This window comes from Saimiri boliviensis, chromosome 4 (genome assembly GCF_048565385.1).
Source record: "Saimiri boliviensis isolate mSaiBol1 chromosome 4, mSaiBol1.pri, whole genome shotgun sequence".
Lineage (NCBI taxonomy): Eukaryota > Metazoa > Chordata > Mammalia > Primates > Cebidae > Saimiri > Saimiri boliviensis.
In genome coordinates, this window is record NC_133452.1 from 162,264,814 (window position 1) to 162,286,356 (window position 21,543).

At 41.4% G+C, this 21,543-nt stretch overlaps 1 protein-coding gene across 3 annotated transcripts in view; it reads right to left on the bottom strand.

Annotated features, from left to right (window-relative positions):
• The window catches only part of DCDC2 (doublecortin domain containing 2), a 211,342-nt gene that overhangs the window by 114,340 nt on the left and 75,459 nt on the right, over positions 1 to 21,543 (bottom strand). For all 3 annotated transcript variants that reach the window (XM_074398508.1, XM_003927304.4, XM_010338013.3), the window contains one exon: positions 14,921 to 15,083. In XM_074398508.1, the coding sequence (XP_074254609.1) occupies positions 14,921 to 15,083 (163 nt within the window). The remainder of the gene's footprint in view (positions 1 to 14,920; positions 15,084 to 21,543) is intronic.

Genomic DNA, 21,543 nt, shown 5'->3' on the forward strand with positions numbered 1-21,543 from the left:
GGTGTGTTTCATGGGCTCTCTGAGAGGGTCCCAGCAGGACTGAGGGCAACTGCCCGCAGGAGTAACTTCTTTTCAGTAATGCCCCTCCTTACTGACTTTTCTCATCCTTCTGTCTTACCTGCCCCTGCTTTCCAAGGTCAATTCCCAAATGAATTGCATGCACCCCAGTCCTTTACTCGGCTCCTCATCTGCTAAGCTTAGCTTTTGGTGAAACCCAAATTAAGACAAACAGGCATCGGCTATCTTAACAACTGCAATGATCATCAACAATGAAGTCGCGCATTCAAAATTCCAACTGAAAAGTATCTCCAACCGAAAAGTCTATGTCAGGAAACTAGGGGGAGCAATATGGCCAAATAAAAGCCTCCAGCAATCACTGTCCACCCCTCAACAGGAAGGCCAAGTTGAACGGCCATTCACACAAGAAACCCCCTTCATAAAAAACAAAAATCAGGTGAGCAATCACAGTGCCTGGTTTGAACAGCACATCAAGGAGAAAGGGACTGAAGATGGTAGGAAAGACAGTCTTGAACTGCCTGCACCACCCTGCTCCCACCCCCATCAGCAGCCTTGTGACACGGAGAGAGAATCTGCGTGCTTGCGGGAGGGAGAGCACGGTAACTGTGAGACTTTGCATTGTAACCCAGGGCTGCCCTGCCACAGCAGAAAGCAACGTGAGGCAGAATTCAGCCAGTGACCATGGAGGTAGCATTTAGACCAGTCCCAGCCAGAGGGAAATTGTCCACCCCAGGATTCAGAACCCAAGTTCAAACTAGCCCCATCACTGAGGGCTAAAGCACTAGAGTGCTTAAATAAACCTCAGAAACTTAAATGAATTTGAAAGGCCGTCTAGGCCACAAAGGCTGCGACTCCTAGGAAAGCCCTAGTGTCACGCTGGCCTTGGACCAGCGGACTGGGGGTGCACACAGCCTAGTGAGACGCCAGCCAGGTGGCTAAGGGAGTGCCTGTGCCACCTCTCCCCCAGCCCCAAGCAGTGTAGCTCACAGCTTCTGGAGAGCTTCCTTTTTTCTGCTAGAGGAGAGGAGGCAGGGGAATAAAGACGACTTTGTCTTGCAACTTGTAAACCAACTCAGCTACAGTAGGATACGGTACCAGGCAGAGCCCTGAGGCACTCATTCCAGCCCCTAGCTCCCAGGTGACATTTCCAGATGCACCCTGGGCCAGAAGAAAATCCACCCTGGGCCAGGAGGGAGAGGAGCTTATTGCCGTGAAGGGAAGGATATGGTTCTGGCTGGATTCACCAGCTGCTGACTGAAGAGCCTGGGTCTGGGTGAACATCGGCAGTAGCCAGGCAGTGGTCACTGTGTGCCTTAGACAAGACCCAATGCTGGACTGGCTTTAGGTCTGATCCAGTGCAGTCCCAGTGGTGGTGGCCACATGGGCTCTTGTGACACCCCTCCCCCAGGATCCAGGCAGCTCAGTATGAAGAGAGACTCCATTTGTTTGTAGGAAAGTAAGAGAAGGGAGAAAGACTCCCTGCCTGGTAATCCAGGGAGTTCTCCTGGATCTTACCCCAGATCACCAAGGCAGTACTTCTGTGACTCTGCAAGATCACAGCATTATTGGGCTTGAGGTGCCCCCCCAATGCAGACCTAACTGCTGTGACCAAAGACTTAGATTACAACATGCAATACCATTTCGATACCTAGAGAGGATTCTCAAAAAAGATGAGTACAAACAAGCCAAAACTGTGAAGACTACAACAGATATCTAACAGTTCGATGCCCAGACATCAACAGACATCCAAAGCGTCAAGACCATCCAGGAAAACATGACCACACCAAACGAACTAAATAAGGCACCAAGGACAATTCCAGAGTGATACAGAGAGATGATCTTTCAGAGAATTCAAAACAGCTCTTTTGAAGAAACTCAATGAAATTCAAGATAACAGAGGAGGAAGTCAGAATTCCATCAGATAAATTTAGTAAGATTGAAGTTATTTGTTTTAATGAAACAGAAATTCTAGAGCTGAAAAATTCATGTGACATACAGAAGAATGCATCAAAGTCACTCAACAGCAGAAATGATCAAGTGGAAAAAATAAAATTAGCCAGAAGACAAGTTATTTGAAAATATACACTGAGAGGAGACAAAACAAGAATTTAAAAAGAATGAAGCAAACTTACAAGAACTAGACAACAGCTGCTAAAGGGCAAATCTCAGAGTGACTGGCCTTCAAGAAGAGGTAGAGGGGGAAACAGGAGTAGAAAGTTTACTCAAAGACTGGTAACAGAGAACTTCCCAAATGTAAAGATATGAATATTCAAGTACAAGAGGGTTATAGAACACCAAGCAGGTTTAACCCAATAAGACGACCTCAAGACATTTAATAATCAAACTCCCAAAGCTCAAGGATACAGAAAATGTCCTAAAAGCAGCAAGAGGAAAGAAACAGCATACAAAGCAGCTGAAATACAGCTGGTAGAAGACTTCTCACTGGCAGCCTGGCAGGCCAATAGAGAGGGGCATGACATATTTGAAGTGCTGAAGGAAAAAAAAAAAAAAAAAAAACTACGCTCCAGCCTGGGTGACAGAACGAGACTATCTCCAAAAAATAAATAAATAAAAATAATTTTATCCCAGAAAACTATATCCAGCAAAAGTATCCTTCAAACATGAAGGAGAACTACTTTCCCAGACAAACAAAAGTTGAGGAATTTTATCAACACCAGATCCGTCTTACAAGAAATGCTAAAGGAAGTTCTTCGATCAAAAAGCAAAGGACATTAATGAGCACTGAGAAATCATCTGAAGCTGCAAAACTCACTGCTAACAGTAAGTATGCAAACACAGAATATCACGCCACTGTAACTGTGATGTGTAAACCGGTAATGTCTTCAGTTGAAATACTAAAAGGTGAACCTATCAAAAGTAACTACAAAAACTTTTCAAGATGTACAGTATAACAAGCTAGAAATAGAAATCATAATATGATTAAAAGTGAGGAGGATGAGGTTAAACTGTAGTTTTTATTAATTTTCTCTTTCCTTGTTAGTTTTTGCAATTAGTGCTAAGTTGTTGTTTGTTTAAAATAATTGGTTTTATAGGATAGTGTTTGCAAGCCTCATGGTAACCTCAAGTCAAAAAAACCTACAACACATATACAAAAAACAAAAAGCAATAAACTAAAACATACCAGAGAAGATCATCTACACTAAAAGGAAGACAGAAGGAAAAGGAGGAAGAGAAGACCACAAAACAACCAGAAAACCACAAAGTGGAAAGAGTAAGCCTTTACTTATCAATAAGATTAAATGTCAACACGCTAAACTCTACTATCAATAAAGAGTGGCTAAATTGAGGTGTTGTTTGTTTTTTTTTAAAAAAAAAAAAGACCCAACAATCTGTTGCCTACAAGAAACACACTTCACCTATAAAGACACACACACTCTGAAAATAAAGGGACACAAAAGTATATTCCATGCAGATGGAAACCATAACATAGCAAAAATAGCTATACTTACATCAGACAAAATAAAATTCAAGACAAAAAGTCTAAAGAGAGGTCATGTGTGATGGCTCACACCTGTAATCCCAGCATTTTGGGAGGCCAAGGTGGGCAGATCACTTTAGCCCAGGAATTCAAGACCAGCCTAGGCAACATGGCAAAACCCCATCTCTACAAAAAAGAGAAAAATATGTATAAGCAGAGATGGAGAAGGTCATTATATAATAATAAAGGAGTTAATTCAGCAAGAGCATATAAGAATTGAAAATACATACACAGCCAATACTGCAGCACCCAGATACATAAAGCAAGTATTTTTAAAGAGAGATAGACCCCAATACAATAATAGCTGGAGACTTCAACATCCGCACTTTCATTATTAGACATGTCATCCAGACAGAAAATCAACAAAGAAATGCTGGACTTATATGCACAATAGACAAAATGGACCTAATAGATATATATGAACCACTTTATACAACAGCTGCAGAACACACATTCTTCTCCTCAACAAATGGATCATTCTCAAGGATAGATGATGATACATTAAGTAACAAAACAAGTCCAAAAAAAAAAAACCTCCAAAAACAAATGAAATCTTATCAAGTATCTTCTCCGACAATGAAATAAAACTAGAAATCAGTAACAAGAGAACGGTGGAAATTGTATAAGTACATGGAAACTAAATAGTACACTCCTAAATGACCAGTAGATCAATGGGTAAATTAAGAAGAAAATGAAAGAATTTCTGCAAGCAAATGGAAATTAAAACACAGCATAACAAAATGTATGGGATATAGTGAAAGCAATGTATAGTGAAACTAAGAGGAAAGTTGATAGCTATATGTGCCTACACCAAAAAAATTAAAAAGAAATTTCAAATGAATACCATAATGATGTATCTTGAAGAATTAGAAAAGCACAAGCAAACCAAATTCAAAACTAATAGAAGAAAAGAAATAAGAACAGAGCAGAAATAAATGAAACTGAAACAAAAAACACAAAAGATCAATGAAATTAAAAGTTAGTTAAAAAAATAAAATTGATAAATCTTTAGCCAGACTCACAAAAAGAGAGAGAGAGGTGGGGAGGGGGGGAGATCCAAATAATTAAAATCAGATAAAATAAAATAAGATACTTAGGAAAAAACTTAACCAAGGAAGTGAAACATCTCTACAATAAAACCTATAAAACATAGATACAAGAAATGATAGAAGACACAAAAAAAGGGAAAGATATTCCGTATTCATGGGTGGGGTACATGGTAGGGACTCAATAAAGGTTCACTGAAAAATCAAAGTGAGAACTTAGGAAAGTGGGGCGGGGCTCATAAGTCTAGAAAGTCATGAAACATGGGGAAGGAAATTCAGACACAGAGAAAGGCTTGGGTTGCAGAGCTTAAGTCCTAGAATGTTTAAGCAACTGTTTTAAAAAATAGGATTTGAGGCCAGGTGCAGTGGCTCACACCTGTAATCCCAGCTCTCTGGGAGGCGGAGGCGGATGCATCACGAGGTCAAGATACCAAGACCATCCTGGCCAAGGTGGTGAAACCCCATCTCTACTAAAACTACAAAAATTAGCCAGGCATGGTGGCTCATGCCTGTAGTCCCAGCTATTCAGGAGGCTGAGGCAGGAGACCCGCTTGAACCTGCGAGGCGGAAGTCGCAGTGAGCCGAGATCACACCACTGCACTCCAGCCTGGTGACAGAGTGAGACTCCGTCTCAAAAAAAAAAAAAAAGAATTTGGTCATTTGATAAATAAACTAGAGGTCAGCTCCCCAAAATATCTACCTTCGTCAAGGTCCCCAAACCCTGGAAAAGAGGGTATAAATGCTAAAGGCAGACTGGGTCCCCGGCTAGCATGTGTGAAAGAAGACAAGACCCGTTATTATATCAGACTGCTAAAGAGAAAAACTCCTTGTTAGAAATGACTAACTCCTACCAGCTGCAAAACAGAAGGGACAGAAATCAATCACCCCCATTTAAAAAGTTAATATGAAATACTGAAGAGTGGAAGAGGAGGCAAACAGGAACACCCCAAAGTCTCCCAGCTAAGCCTGAGTCTACTGTGATACAACAACTTTTTTTTTTTTTTTTTTTTTAAGCAGAGTCTTGCTCTGTCAACCAGGCTAGAGTGCAGTGGTGTGATCTTGGCTCACTGCAATCTCCACCTCCTGGGTCCAAGTGATTTTCCTGCCTCAGCTGAATAAACTGGTATTACAAGCACGCATGACCACACACGGCTAATTTCTGTAAAATTAAAACATCCCTATTTTTAGTAGAGATGGGGTTTCACCATGTTGGTCAGGTTGGTCTAAACACCTGACCCCGTGATGCGCCCACCTCGGCCTCCCAAAGTGCTGGGATTACAGGCAGGAACCATAATTGTGCCCGGCCTACGACACATCAACATTTTTCTCACTAAAAGAAGACAGGTCACAACACATACACGTGAGGGCTTCCCTCACTCGTCCCCCCACCTCCCCTTAGAAGCCGTCACACAGGCACATTCATCTCCTCACCAGCAGCTATGTGTCGGTCTGGCAATTTCTAGAAATCACTAACCACTGATAGATCCTTTGACTCTGGGTAAACTGGTTTCCCCTCTTTTCCCCCTCATTCACTGAACTAGGAAAATGCTGTTGATCCATTCTAAGCATTTGTAAATGAAGCTTATAAAATATCAGATGAAAATGCACTATGAAGACACTCCAAAGCCTGGGTATCGGCAGTGTACCATCACTCAGCGCTTACAGTCCATAGCCCTTAATTTCTACTGTCACGATACAGGTGTAGCTGACCTACACGCACATACACGTCAGCAAACACTGACCCTGTGCAGAACGCTCTGCTGGATGTTTATCTGTGTCCTTTACATGTGACCTACGGTCCAGGATCTGCTGGTACTCTAAAGGACCGGGCCCTTTCCAGGTTTACCCACCCCAGGCCTGACAGGGGAAACAGAGGTGAAGAGGGAGAAAGGGTAATAAACCCCATGGTTAGGTCTTCCTCCTCCCTCCGCCCTGTCACCCTCTATGATAGGCATCTCACCAACATTCGTGACATCAGACACTTCCCTGACCACGCCTCCATCTGGGCCCTTCCTCAGATTCCAGGATCAAATGCTCTGAGTGACCCAATGTCAGCTTCTTTCAGAAAAGCAGTCTTTGATATGCCAGAAACTCACCATCAGGGTGGATGGATATTTTATCTGCAGTAAGCTACAGAAAGATTCCCACCTAGCAGGGTGCAGTGGTTCACACCTGTAATCCCAGCACTTTGGGAGGCCAAGGCCGGCAGATCACTTGAGCTTCGGAGTTTGATACCAGCCTGGGCAACATGGTGAAACCCCGTACCTACAAAAATACAAAAATCAGCCTGGTGTGGTGGCACCTGCCTGTAGTCCCAACTACTTGGTAGGCTGAGGTGGGAGGATCACTTGAGCCCAGGAGGTCGAGGCTGCAGTGACTCGAGATGGTGCCACTGCACTCCAGCCTGGGTGACAGAGTGAGACCCTGCACCTCCACCCCACCTCCCCCCAAAAAAGAAAGTTTCAACCTGACTTTGGAGGCAGCAAAATTAAGGAAAGGCTGTGAACCTTGGAGTTCCTGCTTAGAAGTAATGGGTAGCATCCATGAAAAGGGAGGCAGGCAAGCCCAACTCTGGAACTGGGGAAAAAATAAAGATGTGACGATCCCTAGCTAATCCTCCTGCCAAGGATCACACAGGAAAACCTCTGCCCGTACCTCAGCGTCCCCACCCTAGTCACTCGAGGCCTGGCTCCTCCACCTCTGCATTCCTCTCAGACCCAAACCCAGTTGGATCCTGACCCGGAGGCTCGGCCTCCACCAGGAATTCCACGTAGGCCAGCTCTGTATCCCGCGGCAGCAGGGTCCCACGAGTTCTTGGCATTCTGAAGCGGGACTCCTCATTTGTTTTCCCACTAGAAACACCATTGCACACAGTGGGCGACCTACGTAGCATCGGCAGCACAATGCGGTAAGTCAGGTGAATTATGGCTTACGGAGAATTCTACGGGGTGTTTGTATGGAAAATGCAATCTAGGTATCAAAATACCTACTGAAAATGAATTTCTGGAATGAAATCTTCCGAAGGTTTAAAAATATCTCTGTAATTCAACACCTCACAAACTTTTCCTTTTGAAAACAAAAAGCGTCTTCACACTCAACGCTGGGCTTCATGAAAAAAATAACCCCCAAAAGAATTTACTGCACGGGTCTCAACCGTATATCCGCTGTAAAAGAATGCTTCTCTCATGGCACCTCTCTAGACAGCGAGCAAAGTGTTTAAGAGGACAGGATATGAAGAGAATCCTTTTCTAAAAACGACTAGTATGTTATTCCACTCAAAACTAAGCCATACATCTTCCTAGTATTCAGCCAGCTTTCAATTTTTCAGTCTCTCAGTACTAACACAGATAGCAACGTACACATTTTGAAACTAACTTTTATTAATAGAATCTGAATTCACAATAAACCTCAAGAAAATTATTAAGACCTCTCACTGTCCTAGAAATTGGCTGTACAATCTATCATTCCAATAAGTGGATCATGAAGGTGGAAAAAACACTGATCTTAATAATTTTTATCATACTAGTACTTGATGTAATAAAATCTGACCCCTGTATCCCTCAATACACATTGCCATCGAGATGGGAAGTTGTGATCCACCAAGGGGCAGAAAACCTGTCTTTCCCTGTCATTCGTTCCAGAATTTACAAGGAATTTAAAGAGCTCAACAACAACAAAAAGAGCTGCATTAAAATGTGAGCAAAGAACATAAACAGACATTTTTCAAAAGAAGACATACAAATGGCCGAGAAGCATCTGAAAAACGCTCAACATCACCACTAATCATCAGAGAAATGCAAATTAAAACCACAGTGATACCAATGTACACCAGTCAGAATGTCTATTCTGAAAAAGTCAAAAAAACAACAGACATTAGTGAGGATGCTGAGAAAGGGGAACATGAATACACCATAGGTGGGAATGTCCATTAGCACAATCTCTACAGAAAACGGCATGGAGATTCTTCAAAGAACTGAAAACAGAACTTTCACTCTATCCAACAATTTTGTTACTGGATATCTACTCAAAGGAAAACAAATCATTATACAAAAAAGACACCTGCATGTGTATATTTATCACAGTGCTATCCACAATAGCAAAGATATATAATCAACCTAAGCATCCGTCAATGGATAACTAGAAAAAGAAAATGTGGTGTGTATGCAGACACACACACACACACACACACACACACACACGTATTGTGTGTGTATATGTAGAGATATACACATACATAGATACAGCTATAAACACACACAATAAAGTACTATTCAGCCAAAAAAATGAAGTCATGTCTTTTGCAGCAATGTGGATGGGACTGGAAGTCATTATCCTAACAGAAATAACTCGGAAATGTAAAGTCAAATGGCACATGTTCTCACATATTAGTGGGAGCTAAATAATGTGTACACACGGACATAGAGGATAGAATGATAGACACTGGAGACTCGGAAGGGTGGGAGCCGGAAGAGGGATGAGAAACTACTTCATAGGGACAATTTACATTATTCAAGCTATTTGGACAATTTACGTTATTCAGACTTGACCATGACACAATATATCCATGTAACAAAATTGCACTTGTTTCCCTTAAATTTACACAAATTAAGAAAAAAAATAAAACCTGTATTTCCCTGTTACAGGGTGAATGTGGTGGCAAGGGATACCAATTAATCATAAATCTTACCTTAGCTTATTAAACAAAACCAGTGCGTCACCTGGTGATGTCACCTTGGTGCCTTCTTACATACTTGCTTAACGTACTTGATACCCCTTAGGAGGGACACGTGGGAGAGCACATTTTCCCGATGTGCTTCCGGTTTTGTCCTCAGAGTCTCGTATGCCTGGGAACCATGCAAGTGCCTGGGCTGGTTCATGGCTGAACCAAAGAAGCTCAAGTTTCAATGCCTCGTAACTCTGAGGATGAATTGCAGTTAACACTTCATGCTTGGGGCCACGCAGGCAAACCATGTGCAGGTTGTAGCTATTAAGAAATTCAAGAGCATGACTGCTCAAGGCACTCACCCAACAAGGTCATAATGTTCAGACATCCTTCTGCTGGCACTGCACCTGCTCCCAATCAGTCATCAGGCGTCAAAAAATCACAAGTTTCATGGGAACTATCACAGAACTACACTGGGAATAAGCCAGGATTTGCATCAAGAAAAATATTGGCCCATGTGTGGGCACACAGGCATGATCCCTCACGCAAAGTGAGAGAGAGCCACATCCATCAAAAGAAAACAACTCTTATTTTTGCCTTTGTAATACTTTGCCTTGAAAATATAATTATCACTACAATGTAAGTCAGAGAGATCAGGCTATTTTCTCTGTAGCCTTTTCAATATTCCTACAGAGACCTAAATTCACTACACTTCTTGTGTTCTACAAGGGTTCTAAAAGCACTACATTTTTTCATGTACCCATTACTAATACCTGTTGATATGATCAATCATCCAAAATGCTATGTCAAAACAATTATCATTATTGTTTTGGTTATAGTGGCGAATGCAGCTAGCTACCAGCCTCTAAAGCATATCTCAAGGCACTGCAACTCAAGTGGAAAGTTTAACAAAAGCATGCGCTGGCCAGTTAAGCTGGTATTTAAATGCAACGCTAAAAATGCATTTCACACTCAACTTCATCAATCACCAACCAATCCTACTTTGCATTTTGGCTACCAAAAGAAAATGGGATTTGTTTCCCTGAAGAAATATGTCACTGCTCTGCTTGAATTATTAAGCTTGACTATTACAGAGAGAAACAGAGTCAAAAAAAAAAAAAAGGAAACAAAACAGACCCAGGTTGCCATCTACAGACTGATACAAGCATTGCTCATTGATACAGCATTTGATAACTGAATAAGTAAATAGCAGCAGTTTAAAAATAAAGAAAAAATATGTGACTACAGTTTTAATTATAAAAAAAATCAAGATAGCCTATGAAGTCTCTTTTTTTCTAATTAAAATGAAAATAGTATATAGGTAAAGAACACTAAATCAAACATTTGTACAAGTTAGCATATGCTAGAAAATAAACATAGATATTCAGCCTAACCCTAAAATTTATCACTTTGAAATAAAACTAAACAGCGTATTTAATATCTGACTTAAAATACATTATAAGTAGGAAAAGATATGTAGATTTTATCTCTAAAACGAATTTTTTGTATTTTTTACATTATTATGAGTTCTTACACCCTTCACTTTCAATTTGCTTCCAATTCTTATCGCTTTTACCTTTCTAAAGAATAAGAACCCTCTTGAAACATGAGTATTCAAAAGCACATACTTGGTTCTAATTACTAAAATAGATGGCATTAAAGTAAAAAGCAACTTTAATAATAAATGAATATGAAGGCTGAATTAAAGAATAAGAGAGAAAGAGAAAGGGACGTTTGATATTGTAATCAGGAAATTTTCTATAGTCAAAGACATTTGCAGGGAAATCCATTAAGAAAAAAATTGCTCAATTTTCAGTAGTATGGCCTTAAGCTAATATGCTTAAAGTTATCAAGTGATGGTTTAATCTAGTGAACTGCATAAAACTCTTTTTCATTTTTCCTGGGGAAAAAAAAGTCTTTCGAAGCCAAGATTCATTTTCCAAGTTCTATTTTCTTTCTATCCAAATAAAAAGATACCAAATGCTTCTAGATCACTGGTACAAGCCTATTAGTGGAGAAAAAAATCATTCCCTAAAACCTTCCTTTAAAAGACACCAGCAGTTGTTTCATGTAACAATGAGATCCAGCAGTTTAAAAACCTATAATCTGCACATTAGAAAACCACATTGGAAAACAGAGACTTAAAATGGGCTATTACCTAAAACAACTGCAGGTTTCTCTAAAGACAACATAAAAGAACAGCTGAAGGCTTACACCTTTTCTTTTTAAAATGTTTGCTTCAATGTTAAACATATTTTGTTATCTCCATGCCCACCAAGACAAAATGTTGTTAAATACTACTTGTGAGTTTCTGCAAAAGCAAAAAGACTAATAATTCAACTTTATTTATTTATTTATTTATTTTTTTGGCAGGGTGTCATTTTGTCATGCAGGCTGGAGTGCAGTGCCACAATCATGGCTCACTGCAGCCTCAACCTTCTGGGCTCAAGCGAGCCTCCCATCTCAGACTTCCAAGTAGCTAGGACAACAGGTGCATGTCACTATGACCCACTTTTTTTTTTTTTTTTTTTTTTTTTTTGGTAGAGACAGAGTTTGGCTGTGTTGCCCAAGCTGGTCTCACACTCAAGCAATCTGACACCCGCCTTGGCCCCTCAAAGTGCTGGGATTACAGGCATGAGCCACTGTGCCTGCCAAAAATTCAACTTTTTAATGAAGGTTACTTCCCTGTGAACAAGGACTATGTTAATATAGCCTCTAGTGTTCCCAAGGTTTTACAAATGAGATAACCTGAAAAGATGATTGTTCTCTTTCTTCCAAAGACAACTACTTAATTTAAACACTTTAAAAAAAAATCCTGGAAGCAAGGATTGGGATTTCCATAGGCTAAGAAGAACCTCACAGAAAAGCAGCAAAGAACATCTTAGGAATGGCTTTTAACCACAAATAATTCATGAAAAGTTTAAAATGGGTCCTGTTTCATAGTGGGCTTTAAAGTATTACAGACTTAACCATTTTAAACTTCCATTATTCATTCACTCAACATTTATTAAGTGCCTCATATCTATGAGACCTGTGCCAGTTGCTGGGAATAAGAATAAACTACCAGGACATGGCACAAGGCTTTAGGGGCTTCCCAATCTAGTATGTATTAACTTTTGTAAAAGCCTCTCATATTTTTAGTGCTCAAGGTAAGGTATGTTCTTTGAGGCTAATTTTTTTTCCTTGGTTCCTGGTGAACATTTGCTGACTACATTTCACCCTAGCCTCCCTGGAAAGAACTGTACAAATTTAGAGATAATCAAAACTTTAAAGAGACATCTTAATAAGAACGCACATTTTGCAGATATATAATGAAGCTAAAAATAAATAAGTAAATAAAGTTAAATGAGTTGCCCCAGGTCAACGGCAGAACTGGGACGAGAATCTGGGACTCCTGACTTCCAGCTCCTCTCCACGGTTTAGGTCTTCGGTGATTGAGACCCTCCATTCCTCTGTGGAACTGGTTCACCCATTTCGCCTGTTCTTTTAACCCAGCCCCACGCATCTTTGTTCTGACGCTCTAATCATTTGCGCAGCCTCCTCTAAACCCTCGCAGGAGTTCAAACTGTCTCCTCAGCTGGGAAGTTCCTATCAGCTCTAATTCTAAGGTGACTCTTCATCTTGACTTGGAAATAAGCTAGAGCTTCCAGGTGGAACATAGGGCTCTGCTCATGAATCTGAAACCTGATCCCATCAAACCTCTTCCTGGCACCCCTCGCTGTCCCACGGGTGGGGTTTGTAAGGGGATCTCAGGCAGGAGGAGCAGGATTCATTTCACCTCCCACTGGTCTGCTTCCCAGCCAGCCATTCCCACCCCAGTGTCACTCCACTCTGAGAACATGCTCGGAATGAAACCACAAACGGCCCCTCTTCACAAAAACCTACCATCAAAGTTAACATTTTTCATTGCATACTTCCTTAGTCTACCATACTCTTATCTCACACCAATGAAATCTTGGACTAATGCAGTTTTTTATTTTATGTTATACCATCTCTCACCTGCTAGTGCAAGATGAAACTACATCTAATTATGCTGAATATGTTATTGTTTACTGACAAAATTTTATGTCTATTTAGCATTCTCTTAGTTATCAGTGTAATTAACAAAATGACTTTTCAGGAAGGATGATCTGTGACTAATAAATCATAATGAACATGCGCAAGGGTTACAGACACACAAGTAAGAGAGATCAGTGTCACAGTAGTTGTAGGTAAAAAATATAAATCAGGAAGTATCAGTGTGAGCAGAGGATGAGAAAAGCATACTTTTAAAATAATACCACCACAAGATATATTTGTTCTCAAAACAAGTGTCCGCATGGTATAACATCTAATTACAAATAAAAACTAAGCATAAACAACCCCATCAAAATGCGGGTGAAGGATATGAACAAACACTTTTCAAAAGAAGACATTTATGCAGCTAACAAACATAGGAAAAAAGCTCATCCTCACTGGTCATTAGAGAAACGCAAATCAAACCACATTGAGATATCATCTCACACCAGTTAGAATGGCAATCATCAAAAAATCTGAAGACGCCAGATGTTGGAGAGGATGTGAAAAAATAGGAATGTTTTTACACTGTTGGTGGGAGTGTAAATTAGTTCAACCATTGTGGAAGACATTGTGGCAATTCGTCAAGGATCTAGAAATAGAAATACCATTTGACACAGTAATCCCATTACTGGGTATATACCCAAAGGATTATAAATCGTTCTATTATGAAGACACATGCACACGTATGTTCACTGCAACACTGTTTACAATAGCAAAGACTTGGAACCAACCCAAATGTCCATCATCAATAGACTGGATAAAGAAAATGTGGCACATATACACCATGGAATACTATGCAGCCATAAAAAAGGATGAGTTCCGGTCCTTTGCAGAGACATGGATGAATCTAGAAACCATCATTCTCAGCAAACTGACAAGAACAGAAAACCAAATACTGCATGTTCTCACTCATAACTGGGTGCTGAACAATGAGAACACATGGACACAGGGAGGGGAACATCACACACTGGGGTCTGTTGGGGGCTGGGGGTCTAGGGGAGGGATAGCAGTGGGTGGGGAGATTGGGGAGATTAGGAGAAATACCTAATGTAGGTGATGGGGGGATGGAGGCAGCAAGCCACCATGGCATACATATACCTATGTAACAATACTGCAAGATCTGCACAAGTACCCCAGAACTTAAAGTATAATTAAAAAAAAAAAAATAAGCAGATCAGGCGCAGTGGCTCACACCTGTAATCCCAGCACTTTGGGAGGCTGAGGCGGGTGGATCACAAGGTCAAGAGATCGAGACCACCCTGGTCAACATGGTGAAACCCCGTCTCTACTAAAAATACAAAAAATTTAGCTGGGCATGGTGGCGCGTGCCTGTAATCCCAGCTACTCAGGAGGCTGAGGCAGGAGAATTGCCTGAACCCAGGAGGCGGAGGTTGCGGTGAGCCGAGATCGCGCCATTGCACTCCAGCCTGGGTAACAAGAGCGAAACTCCATCTCAAAAAAAAAAAAAAAAACTAAGCATAAAAACAACAGCATCTCTCGGACACAAATATAATTTTCTTTGAAAACTCTCACGTATGACAATGAGGATTATCTTCTGGGGGCCCAGCGAAACAAATGGATCTATTTAAGAATTAAAATTCTATCACAGCCTTAAGATAATAACAACACACTTACCACTGTTTGGAATGGTTTCTTGTGAATTCTTTAACTTGACATTTTGTTTCACTTTCGTCAGTTTTTCTGAATTTACATCTTCTTTTTTCCCTTTCCTCTTCAAGGGCTGAGGAGATACGTTGTCACTGGATCCAACTGTTGACTTAGATTGGCGATCATTTCCCTAAATGGCAAAATAGTACTCCCTTATTCCCTTATTATTAGCTCATCAACTCTCAGAAAGATTCCTAGTAAATACACGTCGTTAACTACTGGTAAGCAGGGCAGGGGGTTGCACTGTCCCAGTTCTGCAACTGCCCATCTTCATACTGTCACTCCAAATATACCTTCCCGGAGGCAGAAGGGTCTAGGAGAGGGCAGAGGATAAAAACAATAGCTAACCATCACTGCGTTTTTGATATGTACCAGGTACCCTATAAAACAGTATTTGCCCAGTCCTCATACTAGCCCTGTGAGATAGACATCACTGTTACCACGCCACTCTGTAGAAGAGTGAGTGGAGTTTAGAGGATAAATCTTGTGTAAGGTTCTGTAGCCAGCCAGGGACAGAGCAGCTGCCTCCAAAACCACTGTAAATCCACTGCCTTAACCATCCTCCCACTCTCACACCTTCTGCAGAATCACCCAGTCTCTGTTGGATGAGAAATGGTGACTGCCCCCAGAGTGATCAATTAATCTACAAATACTTTCTTAACAAATTGTCACTATGGGTATACAGACGTCATCCTACAACAAGCAGCTGTACACTGTGCTTGGAGATATTCTCGTGTAAATGAGTGTGTTGGTGACCACCATGGTCTCTAAGAACTGCAAATCCAGAGCAACACACAGACTCAAGAGGCTCAGTACCACATGTACCCACTTGCTCCCAAGGGAGCTGCACAGCTAATAGGCCCCTGCTCCCACAAGGAGGCAGCCAAGCTGATCACACCTTCCATGGTTATCTCTGGTCCCCATGTGCCCCTCACAATAAAGACCCTGTGGCTGCCCAAAGTGGGCTCCTACACATGAGTGAGGTTGAGTTTTGGTGGCTCTCATCACTGGCCCAGCACAGCTCCTGGGGAGCCACATGGCAGCCACTACAGTGGAGGCTACTGCAAGGAATAGCTGTGCTGATACTTAGCTACTGCTTGGCCACTGCTACACCAAGAAACTCCCTCTTGCCAGGCACGGTAGTCCCAGCTACTTAGAAGGCAGTGTTGGCAGGACCACTTGAGTCAAGAGTTTGAGGCCAGCCTAAGCAACGTAGCAGGACCCCCTCTATCTCTGAAATTAAAAAGTAGGCTGGTGTGGTGGTACATGCCTGTAGCCCCAACTACTCAAGAGGCTGACATATGTGACCTCAGTCACATCAGGGTCACCACCTGCAGAGGTCTGTCCTGCAGACCCTGACTCAATGCTGGATGCATAAATGCACTCTCACACCCATCTCAGTGATTCAAGTGGACTAGGGATGGTGGTCGGCTGCTGTCAGAGGGGGAATGCAGCTAATGGATCAAGACTCCCTCTGGATTCTCACATTTTTTCAGTGTAAATCTCATAAAAGAGGTTCTAAGTCAGCATGCTTGTGGATAATTCACATGGTTAAAAGAGTGGTTTTATGAATGATAAAAGCTTTTGGCTCCAGGAAGGCCCAGAGTAAAGACCATTACCGGGAAACTGTCCCCTTTGACCTCCCACTCAGAGGGCCATCAGCACAAAGTTTACATGAGCAAACAAATTAGACAAAGGACTGGGGGGTAAACAGAAACCCGGGAAAACCTCTTATCATCCCTGTCTTTTTCCTGTGCTAACTTAATCAACTGGCTTCCTTCAGCCTGTCCCAGTAAAACCTTTCGGCCTTCCAAAAGGTGTCAGACTGTAATCTATAGCTTTCCTCAATATTTCCCTAATATTTTGCCAGCCACCCGGAGTGAATCTTAACAGATACAGGAGGACCACTTAAGCCCAAGAGTCCGAGACGGCAGTGAGCTGTGATCACACCACTGTACTCCAGCCTGGGCAACAGAATGAGACCCTACCTCTAACCAAAAGAAAAGATAAAGATAAAGAAACTTCCTCTTACTAAGGCAGCCCTGGCTCTCAGATGCTCAGGTGCTAAACCTGAAAGTATATGGTGTGAAGGAGGCTGCAGATAGTGGAAAGAATGCAAGTTTTAAAAACCCCAAATACGTGGCTGAGAGCTACTGCTCTGCCACTGAATGCAAGGGACTATGGGCTAACTAATTCTTGATTTCTCTAAGCCTCAGTTTCCTCATTATTTGAGTGGAGTTAATGTACTTGCCTTTAGGTCTCACATGAGGATGTAATGAGAAGGCTTATCAAGTGACCGGTTCAGTGCCTGATGTATAGTGTTTGTTTAGTAAGTATCAGAATGCTTTCTTCAAGAGCAGAGAGTTAATCTTTTTCTTAAAAATCACATCAAGCTCACACCATATTGAGTGTAATCTTTATGCAACATCTGTACTATGCGTGTGTCTGAAAGTAAATGTAGTAATATTAAACAAATCTGCCTAGAAAACTATTATAACTGTTCATTTTAAACATTTATATATTCAGTCATCCAGAAGCATTTAAATGGTTTTAGCCATCACCCAATTAGGAAGAGAAAAATTCACAGCCCTACAAAATGAAGTTATTTATGCTATTTTGTCATAGCCTACAAGTAAATGAATTATGCATAGGTTTATTAACAGTATGAAAACTTGTCCAAATCTATAACACTTTTTGTGTAATTTAATTTCCTATTCTAACGGCAACTTAAACATACAGTTTCCATTTAATTATTACAGTATGCAATCAGAGTTACTTTTTTCTTTTCTTCAAGTATTCTTTCTTGAGAATCTGAAACTCAGCTATAAACTATCTGGCAGAGGAAACAGATACCCAATTATAGTAGAGGTTCCAAAACCATCAGCCAAGTATCATAGCCCCTTTTACTCTCAATACAGCCTTTCATCCCAAGACTCACTTATTTATTTATCTTGAGATACAGTCTTGCTCTGTCATCCAGGCTGGAGTGCAGTGGCGCACTCTCAGCTCACTGCAACCTTTGCTTCCCAGGTTCAAGCAATTCTCCCGCCTCAGCCTCCCACGTAGCTGGGATTACAGGTACATGCCACCACACCCAGCTAATTTTTTTTGTATTTTTAGTAGAGATGGGGTTTCACCATGTTGACCAGGCTGGTCTTGAACTCCTGACCTCAGGTGATCTGCCCTCCTCGGCCTCCCAAATTGCTGGGATTTACAGGTGTGAGCCATTGCACCTAGCCAGTTTTAAAATTTTAAAAGCTTTAGCTGAGAGGATCAACCTTTCACAAGCAGTGAGCAAGCCTCCTAGAATGTTCTGAGATGCTGCTGAACTTGAAGGGACTGGAGTGGAACCTAATGAATGAGAAAGCCTGGCACTCAGCAGGCTCACTTTCTGCAACTCTCTGGGGTAAGCATTACTCACAAAGGGGTACCGCAGGGGAGATGCAGAAGCCCCACTCTGGAGTGTGTGTCATTCTAAGTCACTTCTCTTGATTATGAAAAGACAGAAAAGTTCTGAGTTATCAAATTTCTGATAAAGACACTTGAAAAGGGGTCACACTGGAACACTAAGAAACACTAATTAATTCAAATCACTACATAATGCGCATATTTGGTAGCTGACTCTTGCACATTCAATTATTAATAACTAATCTCTGGGCACTTTGTGAGTAAAAAAGGTAAACCAAACTTGGAGACAGGAAAGAATTTTTTTTGTAATTAGAAAATGTTAAATAGTTGAAATGCTTTTCTTTTCTGGGATTTTTTGTTTGTTTGTTTTAGATCGGCTCTTGTTAGGTTTCCCAGGCTGGCCTCAAACTCCTGGACTCAAGCCATCTTCCCACCCCAGCCTCCTCAATAGCTGGGATTACAAGTGTGTGTCACTGCACACAGCTAAATGTTTTTCTTTAAAAAAAAAAAAAAAAAAAAGAGGGTGAGAGGGGAATAAGAGAAAAAAGTTGATTCATCTACAGTGTTAATAATGTGAAAATAAATACATTTTATATATATAAATATACAATATAAATTATATACACATAGTTCATATGTTTGTATTATACAATTACATAAATTATATATAGCTAGAGAGGGAAAAGGACAAAGAGGGAGGGTTTTTTTTTCTGTAAGCCTTCCACATGTGACTTGTAACTCAAATACATAGATAGTCGTTGCTATTTGCAGGGAATAAGAGACGGAGGAGTTTTGCTATGTCACACACCTATACCAGTAAATAAAACAGTGTCACTGAGTGTCTCTTAGGAGCTACATACACATTAACACAAATACTTACCATACAGGTACGTATTATTTTCACCATTTTATGGATAAATAAATTAACTTTCTCAGGGTCTGATTTTATCTACTGCCTTGAAGCTTTCTAATGCTCAAAGCACTAAAACCTTCTATTATATAGTATGGTTCCCTCAAACAGCCATCCCAGAAGCAACAAATTGTGGCTTTATCTCAAAGTGGAAGAAATCAAGAAGCAGCCTAATTTTACAGGGTGCCCTATGGAAAAACTAGAGCCCATGACATACCCAACCGCTGTCCTGCCCCTTGTCACACACGCATATCAGTATATTCAAGAGGAATACCAAACCTTTGGGCCAAACAAACAAAAAGCCAAAAACAGCCTCCATTCACCCCCTCACTCTACCAAGATTGGAATTTATTCTATTTGTTCTGTTTCCTCGAGACTCTTACTCTATCACCCAGGCTAGAGTGCAGTAGGGCAGTATCAGCTCACTACAACCTCTGCCTCCTGAGTTCAAGCAATTCTCATATCTCAGCCTCCCAAGTAGCTGGGATTACAGACACCTGCCACCCTGCCCTGCTATTTTTTGTACTTTTAGTAGGGACGGGCTTTCAGCACATTGGCCAGGCTGTTCTCGAACTCCTCACCTCAAATGATCCTCCCGCCTTGGCCTCCCAAAGTGCTAGGATTACCGGCATGAGCCACCACACCTGCTCGAGATCAGGATATTCTTTAAATAGTTCCCTAGGCTCTTTCCAACCAGATCCAACCAACTCAACTTTTTTTCATTAGCATATAAACTCATTTCTAGTCCCATGAAACTGTGGCAAAAAATATATAGACCATAAAACATCAAATTTAAAATAATTTTGTGAGAGGTTTGCCTCAGTGAGCAGCCTTCACTATGTGTATATTTCAGGGGTGCACCCAGAGATATTATGAGCCGGGGTGGGGGGGTAGGGGGTGGGGGCTAGATGGTGACTCCACCTGACATTTCTCTCATCTGCATATCTGCTGACGACAGGAGTAAGAAGCTCTTTGACCTACATGAGCCTCAGTTTCCCCCATGGCAAAATAAAGTTTTTGGTGTATGAGGAATTTAATATGTTTATAACTTGCTTCACAGTGACATTGTGATACTTGGATAATAATCAATTTTTTATAAAAACCTTGGAAATCATAATATTTGATCCTGTAAACTACTGGCCATAAGATGTATAAGCCGAATGGTAATAAGGACGACAAAAGATCACCTAGTCATTGGCTTTAACTTTCAAATACTTTTCCGATTTTTCATCTTTTCCAATAGAGGGCACTGCGATTCTACCTGGTGTCACCTCGCCACTGGAAAGCAGCCTTATGCGGATGGGTTTATTTTTCAAGCTCAGGGAATTTAAGATAATTGACTTACTTCTTCCTTTTGTTTTTAAGGCTAGAATCACAACTTGAAATTTTTCTCAGCATGCTCATTTCTGTGGCTTGCAGCACTGTATAAGGAATGACTTCCTGTCTTGCTGACCCACTCAAGCGTGCACCAGCGGGGGTCCCTGTACAGTCCATGGCAGCTGCTTTCCCTCAACTTCTACCAGTCCCTCATCCACACTCCCTTCTATATGCAAAAGAGCAATTCCTAAAAAGCCATGCAGGAAAAATAAATGTCTCAAACTCTAGTTCTGTGTCCCCTTTGATTTACCTCACGAGTTGGGATGCTTTCCCCATTGATTTTGCAGTGGTTCCTAAAGCTGGAAGCGAAGCTTGCCCCAGGCAGCCCCCTTCACTCACACCCCTCCTCTCAGTGCCAGGCAGCTAATGATCTATAAAATGCATGCATTCTCCAGGGAACCAATTCATTATAGGAAAGGAGGAAATTAATCCTGTTAAAAATCGAGTGTGGGACTTTGGATTTACTGGCATAGGAAGTTCTGTGTGGCTCAAAGCCAAACATTCACACGCTGCCTAAGCTGAGTTTGTGAGAGCCTAGCAGGCACTGGGCACCGTGCCAGGGGTTATTCTCCTCTACTCAAACGTAACCTCCCGAAAGAGGCCTTTCCAACCACCCAGCTGAAATAGCACACTCTTTCACCTCCTCTTCCCATGTCTTCATGTATTTTTATTCATGCTTATCCCTAGTGGATATCACATGTATCGTGCATTTGTTGCTGGAATGTAACCTCCATGCATTTAGTATTTTAGAATCTCTGGCCCCTGACGCACCAGAAAAGTGCCCAGGACATCATATGAACTCAATAAATGGTGTTGGATCAATGAATCCATCAATGACAATATGCTAAAAGAGGAGTAATAATAGATGTCTGCACCCACTGCGGCCACCTATCAA